Source organism: Falco cherrug, chromosome 5, assembly GCF_023634085.1.
Source record: "Falco cherrug isolate bFalChe1 chromosome 5, bFalChe1.pri, whole genome shotgun sequence".
In the NCBI taxonomy this organism is placed as follows: domain Eukaryota; kingdom Metazoa; phylum Chordata; class Aves; order Falconiformes; family Falconidae; genus Falco; species Falco cherrug.
In genome coordinates, this window is record NC_073701.1 from 83,169,123 (window position 1) to 83,195,238 (window position 26,116).

At 39.1% G+C, this 26,116-nt stretch overlaps 1 protein-coding gene across 1 annotated transcript; it reads right to left on the bottom strand.

The window, feature by feature from the left end:
* Positions 1–26,112, bottom strand: SLC13A1 (solute carrier family 13 member 1). Its single transcript, XM_005441777.3, has 15 exons — positions 25,997–26,112; positions 24,137–24,265; positions 23,293–23,429; positions 18,531–18,718; positions 17,885–17,942; positions 17,729–17,795; positions 17,045–17,205; positions 12,402–12,521; positions 11,084–11,182; positions 10,893–10,994; positions 4,570–4,673; positions 3,563–3,672; positions 2,791–2,952; positions 1,727–1,864; positions 1–1,625 (listed from the first exon to the last, which is right to left on the bottom strand). Exons 1-15 carry the CDS (start codon positions 26,093–26,095, stop codon positions 1,482–1,484), a joined length of 1,818 nt encoding a protein of 605 aa, XP_005441834.1. The 5' UTR covers positions 26,096–26,112; the 3' UTR covers positions 1–1,481.
* Between the last annotated feature and the right edge of the window lie 4 nt (positions 26,113–26,116).

Consider the following 26,116-nt stretch of genomic DNA (forward strand, 5'->3'; position numbering starts at 1 on the left):
ACAAACACAAACAAGAAAAGGGAGGTAGCCATCCTAAAGAGATAGCAGCCTCAGTCAGGCTAAAAAGTGTGATGGCATGTACAGATAGCATTTACTTACATTAAACTATCACCATTAAGATAAAGGGCTTTTGTAATAACTCATTGCAGCTGCATTTGCAACTATTAGCTAACAGAAGCAAACTACATATATAACAATTCTATACACTGTATTCTGGCATTATAGAAATCATGACCGATATCTCTACTCTAAATATGCGCTATCAAAAGTAGGTGTAAACCATCTAATCAAAAAACAAAAGTGCTTTTTTTCTTGTTAGTAAAAATGGATAATTTACACTATCTGTAAACAACCATCTTCACAACCATCACAGAGGTGCCCCAGGGGATGACCCAAGCTAAATAGCTGCAGTTTTGATTCAGTTTACTAACTAAATGCTCTTTACACATTTTCATGGGTCTTCCCCACATGTGATAAGAACAATGCTGTAGTCCTTCATGTGAAAAACATGTAACAACCCTGTAAGACGCCATCACTTGCAGATATCTTTGAATTCCAAACTTCCATTCTCACTACACTGCACTTTGTGTTTACAACACAGTCTAGTAACCTTAAACAGCCATCTGTCCTGTAGAGATCATGAGCCTCCTGATGAAGATGCACCGTAGTCTTGATTGGTGGAATCAGCATCACATCTTCAGCACTCTGTCTTGTGCTTTCATATATCTACTTTTGGCAGAGATGTATGACGGTAATTTAGTCTCCATACATATAGGTTGACTCAGGTCTATCAATACATGTCTATCCAGAAAAATGCTAAGTGACAACAATGACTTATTTCAGCGAGGTCCTGGAAGGAGGCAGACTAAACATATGTTTAAGTATGTATTCTTCTTCCAGATTACAAAGTGCTTAACAGATAAAGTGTTATGTAAGTGGTCATGCTGCTCTTCCCCGTTTTCTGTGCATTTTTGATAGGTCTGTAAACTATGTGTTCAAGGCAGTCCCCTGCCTGATCTTTTGTTTGTGATCAACACTGTTTCAAACAGAGTTTGAATCTAAAAAACCAGGAAACTAATATGTTCTTTGAAAAACTCCCAATATCACCGAATAGTCAGAAAATGTATTTGAAATAATAAAATCTAAATCTCATAATTCCACTACCCTGAGAATGGGGGCAAACTGCCAGTGATAATGGCTATGCACATTTATTTTTTCCTTCATAACATGAAGATATAAAAATTCAGACTAGCTGAACTATATTAGAAACTTGATCTAACTTTATGATATTTAGATAGTTTATCACTCTTCCTGATAAAACTCTCAAACTGGATGTCCGGTCTCTGGGACTGTGAAATACGGCATTTATAGTAATATAGTTCCTTATCATTGTGACAAAAAGCATTTAAGAGACTCACCACAAATCAGTGGAAAAGAAAAGAAACAAACCCAATTCTAACCAATCCACAGGATTTTTTTCTTTACAGCCCAGTGTTATTTGTAGCAGAAATGTTTGGTGCCCAACTTGGGTAAGTAAAGAGATCGAATATAGGCACTATCCATGTCATAATGGCAAGCATAACTACAGCGACTCCAACGATGTTAATGCCCAAACCAGCTTTCACCTAAATGAGAGGAAAAAGAAAGCAGAAAGTTTCATCAAGACACTGAAGAAAGTTTTAAAAATGTTAAAAATCCCCTTTAGCGTGTTTTGCTTAAAACTCACCATGTCCATAATAGTTAAGTGACCATATGAAAATACAATAGCATTGGCTGGGTTGGCTACAGGAAGCAGGAACGCGAAGGAAGTACACAGGGTAGCAGGTATCAAAATGAAAAGTGGGTTCACATGAATGGCTTCAGCCTATCGCAGAATAAAAGAGAGAGAACAGCTGTCAAGGGACACCTTTGCCTAATGAAATAGATAAATACAAACTTATTGCATTAACACAAATGATGTGTGAACAGAACTGCCAGTTTAAATAGCGAGAAATAATCTTTTCTGATAATTCATTTTTGAGATTATATCTGGGAAAGCCTCAGAAGAGAAAAGGTGATTCTAATACAGAATAGCTACAGAACTTTAAATTCACACCTGATGTTTTCTAATTGTAGTTGAGTCCATAAAATAAGACTGTTGCAAAGAGTATGCACATTGCACAAGCACTAAAAGCAAAAATACTGCAATAAAGTTTATAAAATTTAATTTGTTTATAATACATAGGAGGGATTCAATGAAGTGAGGACTAAGGTTTCTTGGTAAGAGAGGGCAAGGGCATTAGTGTGTGTATAGGCTGGCTAAGAGGAAAATCTACAGACTAGAAGGTGATCAGTAAGTTCTGAAGAAGAAAGAATTGGGTTTTTTGATAAAGATGATAAGAAAGGACACAATTGAGCTAAGGAGAGAAGAAATGAGAAGTACATATAAAGCACATTATTAGCCCTCTCTTTTCTGACAGCTTGAAAGTTGCAGTGTTAACCATTTTCACTGAAGATGTGATCATGAAGATCCATTGAGAGGGCTTCCTTTTCAAGTGCTTCAACTATTCACAAATAGGAATAACAGCATCAACTTCTGAGTGTTGAACTTCTACCTAATTTTACTGAATTTTCAGCATCCCTTGTAAAGGAAGGCCCAAAACCCCCAGGTATCCAATGCACAACACAGCACAGCAAAAAAAAATGCATTAAGTATTTTGTAGAAACTTAAAAACTGCTTCTTTGATCAGCTGTATTATTACATGGATGATAAGAACAGATTCTGATTAAAAACAATTGTGTTATACTCACCAAAGGTGATAGTATGGGCAAAAATATCGTGATGGTAGCTGGATTGCTGGCCACTTCTGTTACTGAAGTGACAATAAGGCATGATATCAGAATAACGAGCCACAAGGGTAATGATCCTAGTGGGGTCAATTTACTTGCTACCCACTCAGAAAGTTTTGAAACCTGCAGAAGAAACATGACAACGTGGTTATGTTTTACTGATCGCTAAAAAGAAAATTTAATAAATGGTATAGGACAGATTACTACCACATGTTTTTAAGCACATCTTTCTAATTCAATGGTGGTTTATAGGAACCCATGCAAACTATATTCCATTTATTTATATTTGTACCTCTGAGACATTTAGAGTAATCATAATCAAAAAAAAATTGTAATATGCAAATATCAGGCTTTATAACCAGAGTTTGGGCCCAAATCTGTATGATTTACTGGAGAAGCCAGCAGAGCTCTGCATGGGACATACTTCAGTGACATAGGACATTAACCCTAAGGCTTTGGAAACAGTGTACGTACACAACTCCTACCACCATCAAGTTTAAATTAAATAACAAACAGTAGCCATCATTGTGCATATTCTTTGAAGACAAAGCAAACTCCTTTTTTTGTAACCCTGCTTTCTGAACCTCTTGAATATTTGCCATATTTATCGAGTTCAATATTGATACAGAATAACTTGCTAAAACACAACAATAACTGTGAATTCACTGCATGTCTGATTTGTTCCTGATGTGGGTCATGCTAATTGTTCAGTATCTTCTATAAATTGCATTACCTCACAGCCGTCTGCCAGGGCAAACCCGCCACCAACAAGAATAGCTATTTCCCAGGGCATGCATGACTGAAATTCCTTCCAAGTAATCAGTGGAGTGTAACCAAAAACAGCTAGAGAAAAAAAAATTAAAAAAAAAAACCCAAACACTAAAACCCCCACCAACATTTAAAAACATATTGGAAAACATCTTGAAACAACCTCTCTAAGTACGTACTTGGGAAATACTCAAAGGCAAAATCTCATCATTGTAACACGAAGAACTCTTTGACATGAACAACCTGTACTTCCTGGGACAGATCTTTCGCTGGTGAAAACTGTCACAGCCTGAAGACAGCAGAGCTGTAACGGTTTCCACTGGTGGACCATTGGCCCCTCTCCCCTCCTTCCCTATGTGGAAGATAGCTACGGGGTAACTGTGAGTTTAATTTACTGAGTAAAACTGCACTATTCAGACAGATTGCTGGGCAAATGCTGTTTTGCTTAGACTCATTTAGGTTCTGATATTGCATTCTCCGTGAACCCCCAGATCTCATTGATTTCAGCAGCAGGATTGAATGCATAAAGAGGACAGGCTAGAGGTATACTTTAATCAGGGTAAATTCCATTTTGAAGGGGGGAAAATTTAATGAGAATGGACTCATTCAACATGTTATATTTTATAGAGTATCTTAAATAAGCAGTAACATTTCCAAAAAATAAACCCAACCCTGTCCCATGCAGTCCCATTCAAAGCCCAGTGCCGTCAATGGGAAGGTGGTTTCCATTGGCAGCTGTGGGCTGCACGTAGCAGGTTCCTGCACAGCACCAGCCCCTGCTGCTTACATTGCTTAATTGTTGGCACTGACTTCCAGGCCAGGGATGCTTTACTTCACAGTAGGATATTATCTTGCATTAAGATTGTAACATTAGTACTTAACTACATTCCTGTAACAAGTGCAATAAGTTATATTTATAGTAGTATCTTAGATACCTTATAGTAGTAAAATCCACATCAAAATATACTCAACTGTTTTCTCCATTTGAAGTCCTAGACAATGTTTTTGCTGGAATAATAAAGAACAGGAGGCCTATCACTAAGGCAGTTGTTGAATCTGTAGCATAGCCTTTATACCTAAGGAGAAGTTAACAAGAAAAAAGCCACATAAACATATAGTCAGGCTGAGCAGGGGAAACAGGTGAGGAGAAGGATGGAGCAGCAGAAAGGAGCTGTTATGGACTGACCACAACCCCCCATTCCCCACTGCTGGCCACCACTTGGTGCAGTGGAAAGAGGTAGAGGATTCGGGAATGAAGGAGTGAAGTTAAGAAAGAAAAGGGGTGGGGGAAAGGTTTTTAATTTTTGTCTTTGTTTCTTGCCATCCAACTCTATTCTTAAGTGGCAATTAAATTAAATTACGTTTCCCAAAATCAAGCCTGTTTTGCCTGTGATTGTAACTGTTAAGGCATCTCTCTCTTTATCTCGACTCACGAGCTTTTTGACCTTGTTTTCTGAGTGAGAGAGTGACTGGGTGGATGTCTGGTGGCCAGCCAAGGTCAGTTCACCACCTCTGTAGAAATACTAGATGCAAGCACTCTAAATTTGTAAATAAGCATCTCGAGTAAGCAGGTATTATTTTGTCGCACAGAAATAAACTGGGGGAGGGAAATGTTTGGGAATAGCTCATGCTTAAACAACTGATTTTTCACAGTTCAATGATAAATTTAATAACTTTAATATGCTCTGTAATAGATTCAGTCCAAGAGACCTTAAGAGCACTGTGCATACCCACAAAGGATGATGCTTTTGTAGCTTAAGAGAAGGCAGCAAAGCTTTATTATCATCCTCCTATGGCTGTCACGATTAGGATCGTAGACACAAGGGCCAAGTTTATTGTGGTCATTTCCAGTGCCTGAGAATTTCTTGCACTAGTGTTTCGTGAGGTGATCCAATACCGTTCTAACTTCTACAGAGTAGCCCCAAGATAAGGTAAAGTGTAAAGCTGAGCTCTAAGGCTCTTTTAACACATCCATCCGATTCAGTTAAACACTGTTAGGTGGTGACATATCCCAGCCTGTCTTATTTCAGTCAAGATGGTCACTCAAATTAATAACAATTTTGCTGAAGAAAGTTAAAACTAACATTTCCTAAGCTTCGTTATTATATTTTCTGTAAGTTTCCTGAACCAATATACCAATATATTTGTCCTCTCAGCCTCATGCCATATGCTTTCTGCATATGCAGCTACAGTAGGTCGATGTATAACTTCCCAGCAGCTTAAGGTTTTATATTCAACCAGGGCTTTTCTCTGAAAGGGAAAAATCGACTCCCAGTTATATGTTACAAATGTATAATCTGGCATAACCATTTGCTTTAACAACCTTAATATGCATAGCACCCTGACGCCACAAACAGCATTGTTTCAGCTAACACTGTCACGAAATGGAGCTGCAATGGACTTGAAGTCGTACCCGAATATATTGTCTCCTGCTTCCCATTGTCTGCTAGCACAGAAAACACTTTTAAAAACCAGATTATTATTTTGTTAGGGTTTCTTGAGGCAGAGTCTTCTGCCTATATATCACACTTAGCCTAGGACCAGATGCACAGGCTCTAAAGAGCAGAAAATCTTTTCCTCTAGGATACTACCCTGCAGTCTTTAAGACTTGCTAGGAGTTTTGAAGGAAGGCAAGAATTAGATACAGAAACAATTCATGCTGCTGCTTTCTTCTAGGCAGCTGCATCTTCACAGGATGATCGAGGTTGGAAGGGACTTCTGGAGGTCATCTGGCCCAACCCCCCCTGCTGAAGCAGAGTCACCCAGAGCCAGTTGCCCAGGACCTTGTCAAGATGGCTTTTGAATACCTCCAAGAATGGAGACTCCACAACCTCTCTGGGCAATCTGTGACAGTGTTTGGTCACCCTTACAGGTAAAAAGCATTTCCTGATGTTCAGGAGAAACCCCCTATGTTTCTATTTGTGACCATTTCCTCTTGTACTGTCACTGGGCACCACTGAGAAGGGCCTGGCTCTGACCTCTTTGCACAATTCCAAGTATTTGTAGACATTGACAAGATGCCCCTGCAACCTTCCCTTCTGCAGGCTAAACAGTTCCAGCTCACTCAGTCCCTCCTTACAGAAGAGATGTTTCAGTCCCTTAGTCATCTTCATGGCCCTTTGTTGGACTCTCTCCAGTATATCTGTGTCTTGTACTGGGGAGCTCAGAACTGGATGTAGCATTCCCGGTATGGCCTCACCAGTGCTGAGCAGAGGGGAAGAATCGCCTCCCTTGACCTGCTGGCAACACCCCTCCTAACACAGCCGAGGATACCATTTGCTTTCTTGGCAGGAAGGGCATGTTGCTGGCTCACGTTCTGCTTGGTGTCCACCAGGACCCCAGGTCCTTATCCACCAAGCTGCATTCTAACTGGGTGGTTCCCAAGGTGTACTGGTACCTGGGGTTGTTCCTCCCCAGGTGCAGGACTTTGCACTTCACCTTGTTGAACTACAGAGGTGCAAAGTTTTGCTCACAAAAACCGACTTCCTGATGCAAAACACCATTCTCAGAAAACCTGCTTGGGACACGCACAACATCCTAGTGCTAGTCATACTATTATGAAGACACATATGGCACCATTCCAAACAGAAGCTTTTTATAATCATCAAATTTTGAGATAAACTTGTTTGAAAGTCCATTCATTCAAGCTGTAACACAATTGCATCTACAACATCTACCTGCTTATAACACTGCAAATCTCATTGTCCTCTAAGGAAGCAACAAAGCTGGGGATTACGGAGATCTCAAAATTACTCCAACTGAGATCATTGTAGAGAACAGGGCTGTGGGCAAAAGTACATAGTTGCCTTATACTGGAAGTAAGAAAGGAATAAACTGTGCAGAAAAAAGAAAGATTACACTCGAGAAATAATCTGAGGAAGTGTGAGGGAAGTCCACCTTGCGTATGACAGCTGTAATCAGCTGCAGCCCAGTGCTGAACTTTCTGTTTCTTATGAGGTCCATAAAGTCCTGGCCAAAGGCCAACTTGAAACTCCTTTAATTGAACCTAGTACCTACAGCCTGGAATCAGGCCATGACGTGGAAGGAAACTGCCGTACCAGAAACTATGTGTGATCCTGTGCTGTCAACAGATGGGGAGGAAACAGACGTTTTTTACCTTGTGCTGCTCTCTATAGTGTTATACAATATTTATTAAAACATCCTGCTGTCTGCCTCCAGAGAGGGGTAACAAGAGCTCAGAGCAGGACAGTAAAGGAAGGATTAGTCTTTAACAAATTCACAAAATATTCTTAAGTAAAATTGAGGGGTAAAGTCAACGTGTATTTGGAAGGCATCTGACAATGAAGCTTAAAATTGAGTTCTACTAAATACCGATACAGCACAAATATCGATTAAAAATTGGCTGACATTTCAAAAAGTATCCCTTAAAAACTGGGTAGTTATCATCATTAAATACCAATATTTCTGCTGGGATTTAAAAAAAAGTCTGAATTTTAAAGGGGTATTCAGTATCTTGTGAGGATGGACACAAGTGGCTGAGAACACGAACATGGGTGGTGGAAGTGATAGGTATTTTTGTCCTGAAGCAAAACTTAGAGCATTCCATTCGGTTTGTCAAAACAAAGCTTATAGTGTAATGCAGTTAGACCAGATACACATATCCTTAAAGAACCTTTCACAGAAAATTTTTAATCCAGCAGGGAAAGACAAAACCAGATGGCTGGAAGCTATATTCAGACAGAAAACAAGGTGCGAGGCTGTATTGTTTAGTTTGGCAACAGAGGTGATTATCCACCAGAACAGACAGTCAAGGGAAGTGGTAAATTCTAAAATATGAGGAACCTCTTCTTTGTCACCCTGAAATCAAGCCTTGTTGCTTTCTGGGAATTCATGTTCTAATAAAATAAATCTGCACTGGGCTTAACACAGAGAATTATGTAGTTTTTCTGATCTTCAGCAAGTTAGAATAAATGAACTGATGGTCTTGCCTGGTTTAAGACCCTGGGAGTGGTGTGATTACCACCTAACAGGACCTCCTCACTCGTCCAGGAGGGTCTCAAGGTTACTTATAGCTCTGACATTGCGGCTTTTCATAAGGACAAAGCTCATCCGTGCAGGTGACAGAGCTTCCCTGAGGCTGACTTGGGACAACGGGATAAGATTCTGCAGAAAGTAAGTACTATCAGATTTCTATTAAGAAATCAGACCTCTAAGGGCAGAGAATATTTCCTTACAGTTGTTTGCTGTAACATAAACTTATGGAAGTTTTGCACATGCCTATCAGTATACTTAAATCCAAAATGCTGAACCATTTTGTATGCCCAGGTGTTAGGGAGCAAGCATGTGAGAGATGTCAGCTGCAGTTCATGCACTGCTAGAAGCCTCTTGGACACCAAGTGATGAGTGCAACGTAACCATTGATAGAAGCACAGTTCCTGGGTTTTCCGTTCTTTTTCCTGGTTTTTTGTTTTCTTTAAAGATGGCTTACTAATACTCACAGCTGTACCTGTGCTGGCTCCTTGACCCACTCGCGTATCTTTGCTGAGAAGTTTTCATTGCTTAGAAAAGTAAAACCCTAATTGCCTGGTTTTATGCCTGTTAATGCCATTGATTAAGAAATGAAAGCTATCTAGACATAGGCAAGGTCTGAATAGTAAGAAATGTTTTCTTTCCCCTTAAAGGTTTTGTTAGGGCATAACACAAGCTTTGTTTCTCTTCAGGTTACCTCACCCAAATTATAACATGATTCAGCCTGATGTGATATGATACGTTCTTGCATTTCTTTCCAGGGAAAACACCAGAGGGCATCCACAAAGTAACATCCCCCGTGCAGAACCTGTAACCACTTATTATATGAATATTCCGCTTTTTCCTGCCAGTGAATAAAATCCTCGGACAGTGGTAACCACACAACTTCAAACAGAAAAATGCAGATCTCTGTACCGATTCATTTGAGCCATAAGTCCCATATTTGAAAGGTTGTAAACAATGTCTGTTTTTCAGTATCAGATGTATCTCGTTAAATGGTGCTTGATGAGCACTGGATGTTAATATGAAGCAGAAAGAGAAGCAAAGCCAGCCTGATTACTTAGCTAGCTGATTGCTTGATTAGGTCAGGACTACAAAACCCCTTCAAGAACATAGTGTTTCATATGATAAAATTATCATCAGCTCTGCTGTTGCTATAAGGAAAAAAAAATATTCTTTGGAAATTTTTTTGGTAATTAAAAAGTAAATGATTTTATAATAATCTTGGGTTTTAATACACTTTTAAATGTTATTTTTACACAAAATAATTTGGTTTGCATTTTAAATCTTCAAATGGCCACAATTACTCCTTGTAACATCCTGTACCAGACTTTCTGCCAGAGTACTGTGGAGGGTGTGCGAGTGTACGAATGGTGGGCAAATATTTTAAGAGAAGAGGCATGATGGATGAATGTTCACATGTTGTAAATGACAGACACACAGGGAAAAAAATGGCAAATTACCATCTAAATCCAGCATCAGCCTTTGACCCATCCAGTAATAAATGTTAAATCCAGAAAGACCTAATCAAACACAAGTCCTGCTTATCCATATCTTGCATCTACTTCCCAGTACTCCAGAGTAAAGCTCAGAACTTTATCACAGAAGAACAGAACTGAAATTACAGTAATACAGGAAGACAACAGGAGATATCACAGTCCTCTAAGTTCTTGCAAGAGCTACTGATTTCTTAGGGGGGAAAAAAAAAAAAGTCTAGGTGATCCTGGGGAATGGACTGCAGCAAAAAAAATGTAATAGTTCCTGAATTGTTCCTGCCTTTCTAGTAGTTAGTTGAACTATGACATTGAGATATGTATGAACAGAGAGTAATTTATAGCATTAATTAGAGCTATCAAAGAAAGGGATGTTGCATACAATTGTGGCTGATACCAAGGGCAGTAGATAAAAAAAATTCTAACCAAAAATTTATTCTAGAAATTGCAGATTTGGTAATGTAGCATCAATTGTTATGCATTCTTCCTCACTGGGTCAAGTCTAAAACCTAAGCATAATCCCTTTTAAGAGGCAAATTATTCTATCTTGTAATGGATTGGGCACATTTCAGATATTGCATGTCTATGAAATTGCTGGCATTTACCTATTCTGCATACACTACAAAGGTTTTCAACAACTTCAGCCTGGAATGTTTCTGTAATGTCAAAAGGTGGAGTTTTTGTTGTTGGGTTTTTTTGTTGTTGGTTTTTTTTGTTGTTGGTGTTTTATTGTTTTTAAAAATTGAGAAGAAAAGAAGGTCTGTAGTTATGACATAGTACAGCTCTTGTTGGTGTACCAGAAAGATTACTTACTTTGGGAAAAGTGAAGACCATCCTGGGATGAAGCCAGGCTCTCTGGTGAACCACAGCAGGGTCATTAGAATGAATAGGACAAGTGTAACAGCTTCTGGGTAGCTACAGCAGAAACAGAATGGGTTATACATTTTCCTGAATCCATAATTGGATTTACTCACTATTGTTTGCAGATTTATAGTTTTACATACCTCATTGGTCCAAGCTTCTTGTACTCCTTCTGAATCACCTGTGCTGATGCCTCTTCTCTAGCTGTTTTCTTCTTGCCACACTTGAACATGTTTTTAAAACTGGAATGTAAATTAGCAATATTAAATGATAAATTAAGTGCATACAGAAAAAAAAAAAAAAGTCCAACCTTTCCAGTTACCAATAGCACTTTACAAAAGTAAATTTTTCACTTTACAATGCAGTATTGCCCATTTAATTATCACACACCAAACTAAGTATATTGGGATTAATTGACAAAACACAGTGGGAGATTGACAGAGGCAGCAACAAAATGTGTCCTGTTATTGACTACCTCATTTGCCCAAGAAGGATGAAACTTTAATCATGAAAACTAATTGAAACATTCAGACGCATAGCCTGGCTATTTAAAGAAAGTCATCTACAACTTCGCTTTACTTTGTTTTGTAATGAAAAAGTTTCTGTTGCATGAGTAGCCTGCATACTGATCAGCGGACTGTTTGCTATGACTAGGTTTGCGTTCTTGGATATGAAACGACCCTTATACTCTTAAATAGAACACTATCGAAACAATCAAGAAAAATGAAACGATAAGCGTTCACATATAGAGTGGTAAGCATGGGATGACTCTAAGTCTGTTTAAGGGTACACAGTCTCACTCTTTATCTCTTGCACCATAAGTAGCCCCATAACTGTGGAAGACTGGTGTCATTGTTATCTCTGCAGATGTTAGTGAACTCATGGAGAACAAGGCTTTGAAGAATCAGCACAAAAGAAATACTGTCCTCTCCAAAACCCTTAAAAGGACAAGCTCTGGAGGGGAACCCACCTCCCATCATACCACCACATATAAATTTGGAAAAGTGGAAGTTTTTTACTTCACATTTACAAATACAATCATCCAGTTTATTAACACAGATATTGCTCAGGTATTCAAGCCAATCCCTGACTCCAGTGAATGGCAACATCCTGACTATAAATCTTCTGGTCTTAGACTAAAATGTATAAAAAAAAATATCAGTATTCTTCTGTCTTGCACACATGCACTGTTTAATGATGATGTGTGTATGTTCTAAAGGAATGGGTACCACCATTTGTGATACAGAATTTTCACATTGGGTTGAACAGGCAAGAGTCCTCACTTCAGAAAATTCTTGTCCCATCCAAAGACTCAGCCTAAATCAGAATCTATGATGCAAAAATCACTGTTGCGGCATTATCTTCCTATCAAGCCTGTTAAGCTTAGATGCAATGTTTACTCCTGCTACAAGGTATCTCTTATATCATCAACCTTTAGTTTTATTGATTACATTTACTTACTCAAACCCAAGGAAAAGCCACTGGAGCCAGACCCAGGAGAGCAGCAGAATAATAACTGTGATGGGGATGGAAAGGATAAACCAGGATCCAAAATTGATGCACTGGCAAGCTGGGTAACGTCTGGATGAAAGTAAAAAACTGTTCAGCTGAGTTTTGCAAAGGAATAAAGACTTGTGAGAAGTGCCAGAAAACCCTGCTGCAAGAGAGTTCTCCTGGCTGGCAGCTGACTTCAGCACGAGGTAGCCTCTGGCATCCTCTCCCTCCCACCCTGTTCCTGATCACAACCACTGCAGGAACTAGCAGTGCCAGTTATTTGAGCACTAGATCAGCAACAGCTGTGGGGACCTGACACCTACCCAGGTGTGTCTAACCTGAGTTCAGTAGTCAAGGAAAGGCCACTCACAGCGTTACGGGCCACTAGGACCACAAAGAAACAGAACTTGAAGAAAAGCAGTTCTTTGAGAGGAGACTTTAGCACAAGAAAATATACTCAAATGAACAAGCTCCAATGAATGTAACAGACAACAGTGGAGACAACATTGAGACGAATATTGTTTAAGGTTCCACAAGGGATTCAAAACCGATTTAAACCCAAATTATTATTACTAAATTCCAGGAAAGGTAGGAATGTTCATTTGTTAGGTGGCTTTTCTCTCCAGTCACCTTGTCTCTTTGAGGCTCTCTTAATCTACTGTTTATGGATATGGGCCATTCAATCAGAGCTCGCCCTGCCATATGCATTTTAAAAAAGGGAAAGATGGGCTTTGGTTCTCTGAAAGAAATCAGTTTACTGTTGAATGAAATAGATGCCAGATAGGCAAATCGCCCATGTAAATGAATCCTGTTTTCCAATTTACTTTATCAACAGAAGTTGTTACTCTGATTTTGAGCTTCTCCACCTCTACTGAGAGAGCTTTTAATGCTAAAAGTGAGAAAATTCTAGTCTCCTTGAACAGCCTTCCTCATCAATGCAAAAATCAGAAGGGAAATCACAGTGTCCAGACAGAGGCAGTAGCAACTATTTCCAACTACTAGCTAATCTTTTGTATTTCAGACCTTGCTACGAGAAAAGGAATTCAGATGGTCACGTAGGTGTTTGAGGCAATAAATGCTTATTATAAACACTCTCTCAGGTATGGTGCAAATTTTAGGATTGATCTATATTTATTATTATGCTTACATATATTGCAATTAAAGTGCCAACAGGGACTCCTACCTATTTCTTGAGGTGATGCTCTAAATTGCAACCGTACATAGTGATGAGACAGTGACACTGGAACAAGAAAAAGCATTGTGCTATTACATATAATTTAATGATTCTGTGGCTATTTACCTTTTCTTACATGATTAGCCACATCAATTTTTGAACGTACGAATTGCAAGATAGGAAAAACTGACATCAGCATAGCAATGATTTAATGTTTCATCACTTGTAAAGTGTTTATGATCTTTCCTGAATTACGTGTGACAATTCCTCACTAAGCAGCAAAACAAGCTCTTGAAAACTTTATGTTAAAGAGTCAATTCAGTTATATAATATACTGTGGTCAGGTTTCACAGTAAGTTTGTACAGGGCTGAATGTATATGTAAGTATTTCTAGTAATCCAAATATTAAAGTTAGGTATTCTTCATCTCCAGAGCAAATATTCCTCAGGTAGACTGGATGATCAATTTCAATGATTTTAAAAATGACCTGTTATATAGCATGGGTTGGATTATCTGTTATTGTTGGTTTATTTACTACAGGTCTTGCCTGAGGCAAGGATGGACAGGACACACTGAACTATTTCCTAGACCCATTTCCAATGGAAAATGAAAAAAGTGTGATTGATTTTAATAATCCTCATTTTACAGTGATTTAGTGCCGATAACAATAAACCCTTCCTAGGCAAACACCACAAATGGCAACAAATTTGGTTCATAGAACAAATCCAGATAAAATTATTCCTTTTATGACTTTTATAAGATCACCTAGGTTGGAAATAGTGTAATGTTGGCAAAGTTTGATTCTCCATGTTGGAAGGACAAAGTCAGTTACCAGAATAGGATTCAGGAAATTGAGTAACCTGTCAGTGAGTCAGACTAGAGAACCAAAGGTTTGATTGTAGGATTTACTCTTCCACAAACATAGGAGAACTCAGTTTTGTCCCTGACACAATGTTATGTGGTAACCATTTCTCTCTCTAACGTCTCCACAGCCTTCCCCACACCCTGGGGTGCAGCTGCCTGCGCTCCTAGGATCCACAGCCCTGCTCTGCTACGGCCCAGCTGTGAAACTTGGCTTGCAGGGCTGAAGAAACTGCTTTGTGTGGGAAAAAGCTGTGGGAAAGTTTCTACAGCAAGCTGGGCAAGATTAGAGAGGTAAAACTGCAGTAGTGAGATAACTGACATGGGGATTTGCAGCAGCATGCAGGATTCAAGAGGAAAAACAACAATACAGAAAGAGAGAAAATGCTAAAGGCAAAAACATGTAGTCAGAAGAAAGAGACCCAGCATCAATGAGGATCTGTTCCAGGGAGCATCGAGGACCAGCCCATCTCATCCTCACTGATACCTCACTAGCCAGTAAAGGCTTCTCAGTATTTTATGGGCAGTGGTGAGCAGACCAGTGCTCATCCTACTAGCTGGTTATACAACTTCTCGGTGTGTTAGCCAATACCTTTTACTTTCTTTGTTTTCCTTTTTTTTTTCCTAGTTGGATATATTCTAGATGCTATACTGTAGCTTCTCTTTGCATACAATTAAAGAATGAATAGACTGACCCTGAGAGGCTCAGTAACAAATCTGTCTTGAAAAGGAGCCCTGATGGAAGCTGGTCTCACTGGCAGGCGTGCTTAGCATTGCACCAGCATTGCCACTGTTTCCTTCTGCCCCGTGGAACACAGCATAATTGTATGCCCTAAATCAACAGCAGGCTGAGGGATCCCGGCAGCACACAGGCTCCAGGGCTAACACAGATACACTGGCTTCCTCTTCATGTGGCAAACGAAAAGGAGGGAAGTAGAGAACATAAACTCTAATTCCAAATTCTTTAATGCTGAAATAGGGAAGATATGAAAAATATGGCATTTCATAGCACCATTTTAAGTGTTTTGCCACTGAGTGGGAAACCCAGGAATATGCTCTATGTACAGCTCTTTTGCTGAATTATTTTACTTCAGATGCTTATGATACGTGAAGTTAGACAGCAAATGTGTCCAAGCCATGCTAAGAGGTCACTTCCCACCTCAGACAGGGCATAAATACAAACAAAGCCTCTAAGGAGAAGGGGAGGAAGACAGTTAAAGATAAAAATATTTACACAGTTAGGTGGTAGATTCATCTTAAGTTATGGATTAGGAGCAGTGGTTACATAAAGGTTAAACAAAATCCTGGTGGGAAATATAACTGGATTATGCATGCAGTGCTCCATGTACAGCACATGCTCCTAGCAGAGGGTGAAGGCACAGGGAGAAAACAACACCCTGCTTATACATTCTTGAAGAGATTGTTAACAACTAAGACAAACTGAAAAAGCAGCTGCAAGCCAATTTTCTTCAGGTTTCCTACAACTTCAGTGAAATGAACAAGAGCAGTTCTTACCCCTAGTAATCAATCTTGGATTCTTCCAGGCACCTGAGTGTGAAGCCTGCTTGAACCAGAAGTGTTTATGTGTCTAAAAGCTGAAGCCTGAAGGGCTTATAATGCCATAGGCTGCCCTTCTTTGGCCCCAATAACAGGCATTCTTATAATTTGCATATGGTTTGCATTGTTGCTATTCCCTTAGCACGTGCTGTACCACTTCAGTTCTCTTTCAGCAGCATGCTGAAGTCAAATTTCATCCATTCATGGAACACAGGTTGGAAGAAAATCTACTAATAACAGTTTTTTCACCATTTTGTCATGTGTGGTACAGAATAGTGGACAGAGGGTAATAAAAGGATTGTGTTCTGTTTTAAATTAGAGTAGGAATATTTCTAGCAATGAGCAGTTTGCAGAAGAAAAAAAAAAGTTCAGCAAGACCTATTGGTTTTTCAAAAGGTTTGGAATGAAAACTGCCAGTTTTCTTTTCAAAGTAGTTCTACTTAGGAAAGAAAAGGAATATTAATGAATGGTTTTAATAACCTCAAAACAAAATGTTTCACTGAATGCAAAGTTTCAGGCTGGTTTGAAATTATTTGCTTTCTCTTTGGATAATGGACCTAGATTCCTCATTTCAACAACACACTAGGCACAGCCTCCTGGAAGTCTCCTGATGCTCTTTGCTAAGCAGACCTGAACTTAGCTCCTGCTGTACTTAGAAATGAGTAACAGTCCTTTAAGGCCAGATAATGTCTGTCATATTCCTGCTAAGTAGTGTCTTGCTCCTCAGATAAACCCACCTTTTTCCATGCAGCTATTCAAAGACTAAAGTACTACTTAACTGAAGAATGGTCATCTTGTTGCATGTATTGGGTGATCGCTTATTTCCCAGTGTAAAGTAAATACAATAATGCAATTTCATTTTATCTCTTTAACAAAAAGTAAAAAGTAATATAATAAAATAATATCAAACCAAAGGGTAAGGTTTCTAATGGATTTTAGAGGAGCCATGTAAGCTCAAGAAAGAACAGTTAAAATTCTGGATTAAGAAGAATACACATAATTTAGTACAGTCTCTTACGTGTTGAAGTGCTCAGCAAAGATCAGATTAGTCGATGTTCCTGTGATTGTGGTCAGTCCTCCAATGGTAGCAGAATAAGCAACACATAAGCACATCACTTTGAAAATCCCACTGTATTTGTCCTTTTTGCTTTTTCTCCCTGTTTCAGTAGGCGGTAGGTTCTGCTTAAAGAGAATATACACCAATTAATATATAGGAAGGGCTCATCATTAAGGGCAAAAATAGGATTGAAGGATGTCCCAGAAGAGCCAGACAATTTGCTGGCAGTATAGCTGTACACAGCATGGTTTGGTTTGCTGTCACAGTGGTACCACAATTGTTCATGCAAAGAAAAAGGAAGGAAGGTCAAATCCTGAAGACCTTTGCCTGAGCTGTCTCAGTCTTTAAGTAAGAACTTCCATTACATATGCTGATATATATACACACCTGATATACAGAGTTTGTACTCTGGTGACATTGCTTTAACTTGTGTAAAATACACTGGGAGCACAAAACCACTAATGAAATAACTACATAAGCAAACTATATGTATTTGTGGATCTACGCATGTATCTCATTCCCATGAAACTAACTTCACTGCTGGCTGTGCCATGTTAGGTGTTACAATAGAAGTGAGATTTAAGTTAAAACTAAGGTACACATATTAGCCGCATAACAAAAAGGCACCTTAAGTACCTTAAGTACCTGTTTCTTTTCTTTTTCATTTTCCTTTTCAATTGTGCACACAGTACTACCCACATCATTGTCATATCTGGAAAAACAAAGGCAGGTATTGTAATAAACGGATATACTATTCAGATGAATTCTTGGAAGAGAATTTAGTAAATGAATAACTATTACCCATTAACTTGTTTTTCTTTCTTTTTCCAGTCACTGCTTTCACATTCTGCTATATTTTCTGTAAGACATGGATGCAAAGACAGATAAGTATTTAAGGGAGCTAAACTGGAAAGGCTCCATCAGCATGTCCCATCCCATGCAATCACTTCACATCATCCCATGAATACATTTGCAAGTGCCAAACTTAAAAGCAGACAAGCTGTGGCCTACTCCTTTGTGACTTCTATTCCCCAGAGTCTGAATCTTCTAATAAGGAGCAAACTTACTCATTTACAGTCCAACTTTGTACATAACCAGTTCAGATTAATTTGTTCTCCCAGCGTTACCCTAGAGCTCTTTTCTTTTGCCAGCGTTAAACCCCAATGTATTTATAGCCTGTAGCCATATTTCATTTCAGACGTTTTATTAAGCTGAACAAGCCACCCTCTTTTCTCTTCTCCCCTCCTCTCATTACAACTCCCATATTCTGCACCTGTTCATCTTTAATTAATCTCTGTGAACATGAGAGACCTCACGTGCAGTAATCCAAGAGAAGTCTTATAATGAAGCATGTAATGATGCTAGCACTTCCCTAGCCACTCAGCTTTATGCAGTGTTTACTTCTCTGCAGAGCGAGAATGGGCAAAGACAAAAACTCCATGCCTACCGTCCAGCTCCAGTGCCAGGTTGATGGAGCCGTTAGAGCAAGACATCTCCAGCACATCAGCTTCTGTTTCAGCTCTGATGATCTGCTGAGCAACAGCCTCTACAATTGGCATCACCATGGCAGCAGCAGAGGTGTTGCTGAGCCACATTGACAAGAAGGCACAGCTAACCATGAAACCCAGCATAAGCCTGGAACAGGGGAGAAGAGTCTGTGGCTGCTACAGCAACACCTCCTATCACCACTTTATTGAATATAAATGGAAAGTATTTTCAACAGAAAGCTTGAATGTAGGAAACTCTGAAAATTTAAAACTTGTGATTGACTTGTTTATGAATTAAAATTATCTTGATCAAAGACATTGAAATTATTGTATTTTAGAGTTAAAGGATCAACTATATTACAAATTAAAACAGAAGCAATAATGTCTATTTACAGAATGAATCATCTTTGAAGAAAGAGCACCATGCATGTCACAAGTTCAAAAATATACTGTTAGTGTTGTTAATCCCATATTGTGCAAGCTAGGTCAAACCCTTGGACTTAGTCTGTAAATCCTGTAGATACCAGTCCAAGTGTTATAGGAATAAAAATTCAGGAAATGGTACATAACTTTGTTCTGAATCATAGCACCAAGACAGGAGTAGGGATTATTTGTGTTTCAACAAACATCTTATTTGAAATTAAATGGGAAAGTGAAGGTCATTACAGTGTCTTAGTCTGGTCTTGGCACAGTTTATGCTAAATCTAATACAAAGCACAGAATCACAGACTGATCGGGGTTGGAAGGGACCTCTGGAGATCATCTAGTCCAACCCTCTGCTAAAGCAGCTTCACCTACAGCAGGTGGCACAGAGACACGTCCAGGTGGGCTTTGAATGTCTCCAGAGAAGGAGACTCCACAGCCCCTCTGGGCAGCCTGTTCCAGTGCTCTGTCACCCTCAAGGTGAAGAAGTCCTTCCTCATATTCAGGTAGAACTTCTTGTGTTGCAGTTTGTGCCTGCTGCCTCTTGTCCTGTCATTGGGAATCACTGAAAAGAGTGAAAAGAGCCCCATCCTCTTGACACTCATCTTAAAATATTTATATTCATTGACAAGATCCCCTCTCAGCCTTCTCTTCCCCAGGCTACACAGGCCCAGCTCTCTCAGCCTTCCCTCACAGGGGAGATGCTCCAGTCCCCTCATCATCCTTGTAGCCCTCCGCTGGGCCCTCTCCAGTAGTTCCCTGTCTCCCTTGAACTGGGGAGCCCAGCACTGGACACAGCGCTCCAGATGCAGCCTCTCCAGGGCAGAGTAGAAGGGATCACCTCCCTTGACCTGATGGCCATGCTCCTCCTAATGCCCCCCAGGATCTCATTGGCCTTCTTGGCCACGAGGGCACACTGCTGGCTCATGGCTAACTCTTGCAGTTCCTGATTGCACTAGTTCAACGCACTGAAATGCATCAGTGACTGGAGTCATTCTAGTTTTACACAACAAAACACAAATATTCCATGTCCTATCTGGTGAAGCTGGAAAGTAAACTTAGAATACAGGCCACGTCATCATTTTAATGCATCTTTTGCAGTTGTAAATGAGAGTAGTCCTCTTGATGTCCTGTCCCAAGGTGTTGGCGGTATCATTAAAGACCTGCCATGCATCACCACAGTAAGAGAACAACTGTGAGTGGTGGGACTGTGGTGCAGGATTTTCTGAGAAGTCATTTGTGCAATTTATAACAGTCATTGCCTAGTCTTGACCAAAAGCTTCACAAAAACTGGAAGGATTACTCAACACATTAAGACTAGATTTGATACAAAAATAATGTAAGTCATATTATATAACATAAAAATGCCATTCAAAATGTCTCTCCTATTCTTTCATTTCAGCTAATAGCAATAACATTTCAAACTTTATTTTTTCTCAGTCAGGGCACCTTGTCATTTCTCTGTGCACTTTTAATTGCATAATGATGAAATGATCTGCAGACCTGCGAGTGGTGGACATGATTCGACACCAGTTTTCATCAGTAGAATAAAATCCATTAAATTTATGCATTTTTTTATTAGGTCCTCAGATGGAAATTGGGAAAACCTGGGTTTTCAGGAGAAATTTTTATGTAGAGAATACTGCTCAGGCTAAGCACACTGAATATGAATGTTCAAATTGTAGAGAAATATAATTTTAGTACTTGCAAGAGGATTTTAAACCAAAGCAAATTAAGATATTCACTACCATCTTTCAAAATTGTTCATCATAAATTTCCAGTATTTGATGGACTGATGGTCAGGTGACCATTTAGTACAGTGTAGTATATTCTGATAAGTGACTTTAAAATTTCTTGTAAAATAATAAAATATATCCTAACCTGTTCAGCCCGTTTTTCTGCATTATTCTCCCTGTGCTGTTAAAAAATATTCTGCATGGAACCTTGGATGATAACTTCATTTACATTCAACCATAAAATCACTCTTTGCTACGTAATGCACAGTCGATGTTTTATTACCCGTTCTAGTCCTTGCAGGCTGCATAGACGTATTCAGCTTTCCTTGCTAGTCTGCACACCAGATGACATAACTGAAATGATGGGAGGCCTTTTGGGATTCATGGAATCATAGAATCATTTAGGTTGGAAAAGACCTTTAAGGTCATTGAGTCCAACCGTTAACCCAGTACTGCCAAATCCACTACTAAACCATGTCCCTAAGTGCCACATCTACACGTCTTTTAAACACCTCCAGGGATGGTGATTCCACCACTTCCCTGGGCAGCCTGTTCCAATGCTTCAACACCCTTTCAGTGAAGAAATTTTTCCTAATATCCAATCTAAACCTCCTCTGACACAACTTAAGGTTGTCTCCTCTTGTCCTATCACTTTTTACCTGGGAGAAGAGACCGACCCCCACCTGCCTGCAGCCTCCTGTCAGGCAGCTGTAGGGAGTGATAAGGTCCCCCTGAGCCTCCTTTTCTCCAGGCTAAACACCCCCAGTTCCCTCAGCTGCTTCTCCAGACCCTTCACCAACTTTGTTGCTCTTCTTTGGACACCTCCAGCACCTCAACGTCCTTCTTGTAGTGAGGGCCCCCAAACTGAACACAGTATGTGGGGTGTGGTGTCACCAGTGCCGAGTACAAAGGAGCAAATGCTGTCCTAGTCCTTCCGCCCATGCTACTTCTGATACAAGCCAGTTTCTCCAGAAGAACGCTGAATGCAAAATCCAGAAGACTCCTGCTATTCTACTTCCAGTGCTGCATCCCCCATGACTTCTAACGTAGAAACCTCATGCCGTGATATCTCTATCTTTGGCTGGATGAGGCTCCAGCATGCACAGGCTGGCCGGGGACTCCTGCTAGTGGAGGAGGAGGAGGGCTATGCACTGAGAGCAGCATGCATCACTGTGCAGTGGGCACAGCTAAGGAGCAGCAGATGCTGAGAGGTGGGAGGATCCTTTCCTTCACAGATCATCTTATCATAACCTTATCATCCTTTTGTCATAATCAGGAAACATGGTAGAGATGAGATAGTTATGAGGGGTACTGCTTCCTCAGGGTTACAAAGCTGTCTGTGGAGTTGCTCTAGGTATCCTCAGCAGCTGGCTGCAGGTTTCTGTGTCCACAGCAAGTTCCCCAACAGTGTTCAGCTTAGCGCAGCATGCCATCCACTTGTGTTGTCCCTTTCAAGGTTTCAGCCAAAAGGTGAGGATTTAGGAGTAATCAAGAAAAGAGAAGTTGAAATAACTAAAACCACATAGCTCAAGAATACAGCTAAAGATAACGGGAGGCTGTTGAACAAGAATATAAGGAGCATTTTGTCAAAAAAAAAAAAAAAAAAAAAAGAAAAAAGCTACCAGCTATCAAAAGATGCAGAAAAAATAAAAATACATGTGGTGTTTAATATTAGGACAGACAAATCACTGCAGAATAGAAATACTCCAGCGTTTCCATGATCATCTAAGAGGCATCTAATTGTTTAGACCTGGGGTTTATATTTTTCTGACTTTTTACTTCCTGTCACTGCTTCCTGGCAAAAGGTCATAAGCATCATGTATTCTGGGAAGCCAGGCTCACTCTACAGATCTTATCTGCAGCCTCACCAGTGTGCTGACAGATGACTCTGTTGGCCTAAAACTTTTCTGCAAGATTTTAAAGCAAGAAAAGAGAAGATTTTTCACTTCATAAGATGTACGCTGATACTGAATAAGTACAGAGTGTGTGATTTCATCTCCCTCATCACCTCATCCAGCTGGGGAAATTCCTACTCTGATATTTTCGTTATATGTAGACAAAGAAAAAGACATAAATAAAGATGTGCTTACTGTGTTTTCCCTCCTGCACCACATTTTTAGTTTTATGACTTCTATTTCCTCAATGTACATTTTAACTCTTGTATTTTTGTGAACCATCCAGAATTTTGCAAACAGTATTGAAATACAAATTAATAAGAAGCGTAGCACAGATTTTCAGTTGTAGGCATCAGATATGTAACGTACTAACCACCCTTAAGAAACAGGACTCTTACATTATCCACAAATTCATCAGTTTTTTGTTTTGTTTTGGGGTTGGTTTTTTTTCTGAAGGTTCCTTATTATGAACAGGATCACTGCAGGGAACTTTGAATTAGGATTTCAACAAAAAATAAAGTGTCACCTACAAATCAATCATATAATTTCAAATATCTACTTTGAGTAGAAAAGGCTGGATTTCTACTACAGAAAAAGCAGCAGGCATTTCTGGAATACATAGCTTTCCACAAGTATTAATGTTCTTCAAGACATTGTTTAGCACATACCATGCAGGGTTGACACCCACCAGCATCACCATTCTTAAAGCCACTCTTTTGTGGAAATTCCATTTTTCTATTGATGTTGCCAAACAAATTACTCCAATAAGCAGCAGATGAAAGTCTTTAAAATAAGCAGATGCCACCTGAAATAAAAACAAACCCCATTTTTTTAATGAAATGGTGACTTTCTATTAGTATTTTGTATTATTATTTTAATGAAAATAAATCATTAAGGGTATATATTGACATAAATACCAAGAAAAGTTTTTGGCTTAAATTTAGCCTGTTAATTTCATTTAACGAATGATACAAGAGTAACTGCACTAAAGTGCACAGTGTTAAAACAAAATGAAAAAGAAGGCTTAGGATATGAACAAGCTAAGATCATCAGTCACATCTCACATCCAAACTAAATCATCAGTGAAATGCCGATTTTGTTAATTTAGTCATCTATCCAACAGAAGAAAGAACACAGTTTTAAACACAGACTTGGAGTATGATCATCTGTGGTGTCTCCTCTTTGATATGAAGATACGTGCTCAGCATTTTGCATTTTACGCATGGGGTCTTTAGTGTGTCATCTCACTTCTGTAACCTTAAGGATATTTTATATCTATCTAGCATTTTTCCATTGACTGGCATCTAAGCAGTGAATCACAATCTAGAAAAAAATATTAAATAAAAATCAACAAATTCTGAGGTCAAAGCATGTAAACAAGCCTTGAGGAAGCTTGCTGTGATTGGCTCTCAGCAAATCCATGGATTCCCTATCAGGTTTCAGCATTATATGGTTCTTTGGAGATTTTGTCATTGAAATCCACAATATGATAGAGAGGGAAAAAAGGTTTACCTGCTTGGATTCCATTATACCGAACAATGGGAACATAAAGGCAGGGAGCAGAGCTGAAACAGCAAGTGGCAAAGCTTCTGTGAGCCAAAAGATGGCAACTATAAACAATGTGTATGCACATTCTGCTTCCTAGAATACAAAAGACACCAACAGAAATATGAGTGGATCATCCAGGAAAAAAAATCACAACTGCAAAAAAACAGCTATGTCAGTAGAGAGATTCCCCCCACCTGGAACAAGTATGAGTCAAGGGACCTGAATTTAGGGTGCTTGTTGCCTCCTATTGATAACCCTGCTGAGTATGAAACATAGTCTGTAAAATAAAGATTTTTTCCTAAGAAACAGTAAAATTATTTAAATTCTATGACTTATGAAAAGTGGAAAAAAGTCAGCTGCTTTTCCCTTCAAACGTAATTAATTATATAGGTCATTCTGTGCCATTCTCAGATGAAGAATTAACATAAATCACGAATGGTCTGCAGCTGCAAGCAAATCTTCAAACCTCTAGGAGTACTTGCAGTCAATAATAGGTCACATTTTGTCTCTCCTGTAATCAATGAAGTTTTGTCATCAGCATCAATAAGGCAGGGATAACATCTAATATTAAAAGCATAGTGCAAGACTGACAAGAAACATGTTCGCTTTTAAGACTTGTAATTTTAGTGAGTGTCTTTTATTCGAACTCCTGTGAAACAGGATTTTTTCTTTTTTTTTTAATTTTTTATTTATATTTCTGCTCTTGAGGAAAATGGTTTAGAACTTTTAATGCCACTGGTTAAGGCACAGAACTACTCAGCAGCAGCAGAGATGGTTTGCATTTGGAAAGGAATAACTTAATGAAAAGGATCTGGGAACCTCTGACTGGAAAACAACATTAAATCCAAGTCAGTCAGTTACGGTTAGCATTTAATTTGAGGGGGAATCTTGTGTTATGTATGAAACAATTTGACAGTATCAATTAATTTATCACCTAGCAAATGTTCGTCTTACTTAAGTCCTATGTCATTAAGAATTTCTCAAGAATTTTCTCTCAGAGAGGAAACTGAAATATTGAAACTGTGATGTGAGACAAGAATGAAGCCGGTTGTTCTGTAACCATTACCTTTCTGTGGTGCAAGGACTTCTGAACTGGGCTTTTGTGTATTGTTACATGTGATATGTCTAACACATGTGTGATAACACATCACATGAGAATTCCATTTCATTCCACTGGCATCAAAGCTGTACCAAATAGAATCACTAATAACATTTTTAGATAGCTGTTTCATCAGCCTGGATTTATCACGAGTTATTGAATGCTAGAAGAATTTATTTCAAGTAAAATAAAACTAAGGGGTCCTGCCATAACTTTTGCTTTATTTAGGAATGAGAGGGAATTTCTAATATCAGATTCCAGTCATTTGCTATCAGAAAACACAATATATGATGAACTTAATAAAACCCATCATCAAATACAAAGGTAATTGCAAGTGTCTTCCCGACAATTTATCTCCATTGTCAATCATACAGAGCTGTTTAAAAGTGGCTAGAATGTAATAATAAGGACAGGATTTTGAAGGTAGTCTAGATGATGTTAAATGAGAAAAAAAAACCAAAACATTTTCTGAACAAGAAAACAAATATATAATTTGGAACTTCATGTAACCAGCACAGAATCATACATTAAAGCTGTTGTTTTCTCTACATTTCTATGTAAATACAGTGAGCTGACCACAACAACAAAAAAAAATCCCAATTCAAACATCATGAAGTCATTCAAGGTCCCTTCCAACCCAAACCATTCTGATTCTGAAAAGATCTGGGAACCGCAGGTTTAACATACAAATGCAAAATAATTACCTCTCAAAGTAGGTCACTTACTTTGGTTTTGATGATAAGTGGAAGTGGAAGTAAAAGCAGTGGGGTGAGAACAATGAGCAGGAACCTTCGGTAAGCCAGGAGGTAGCTAAGAATCTTCATGGTTGATGACTGGTAGATTAA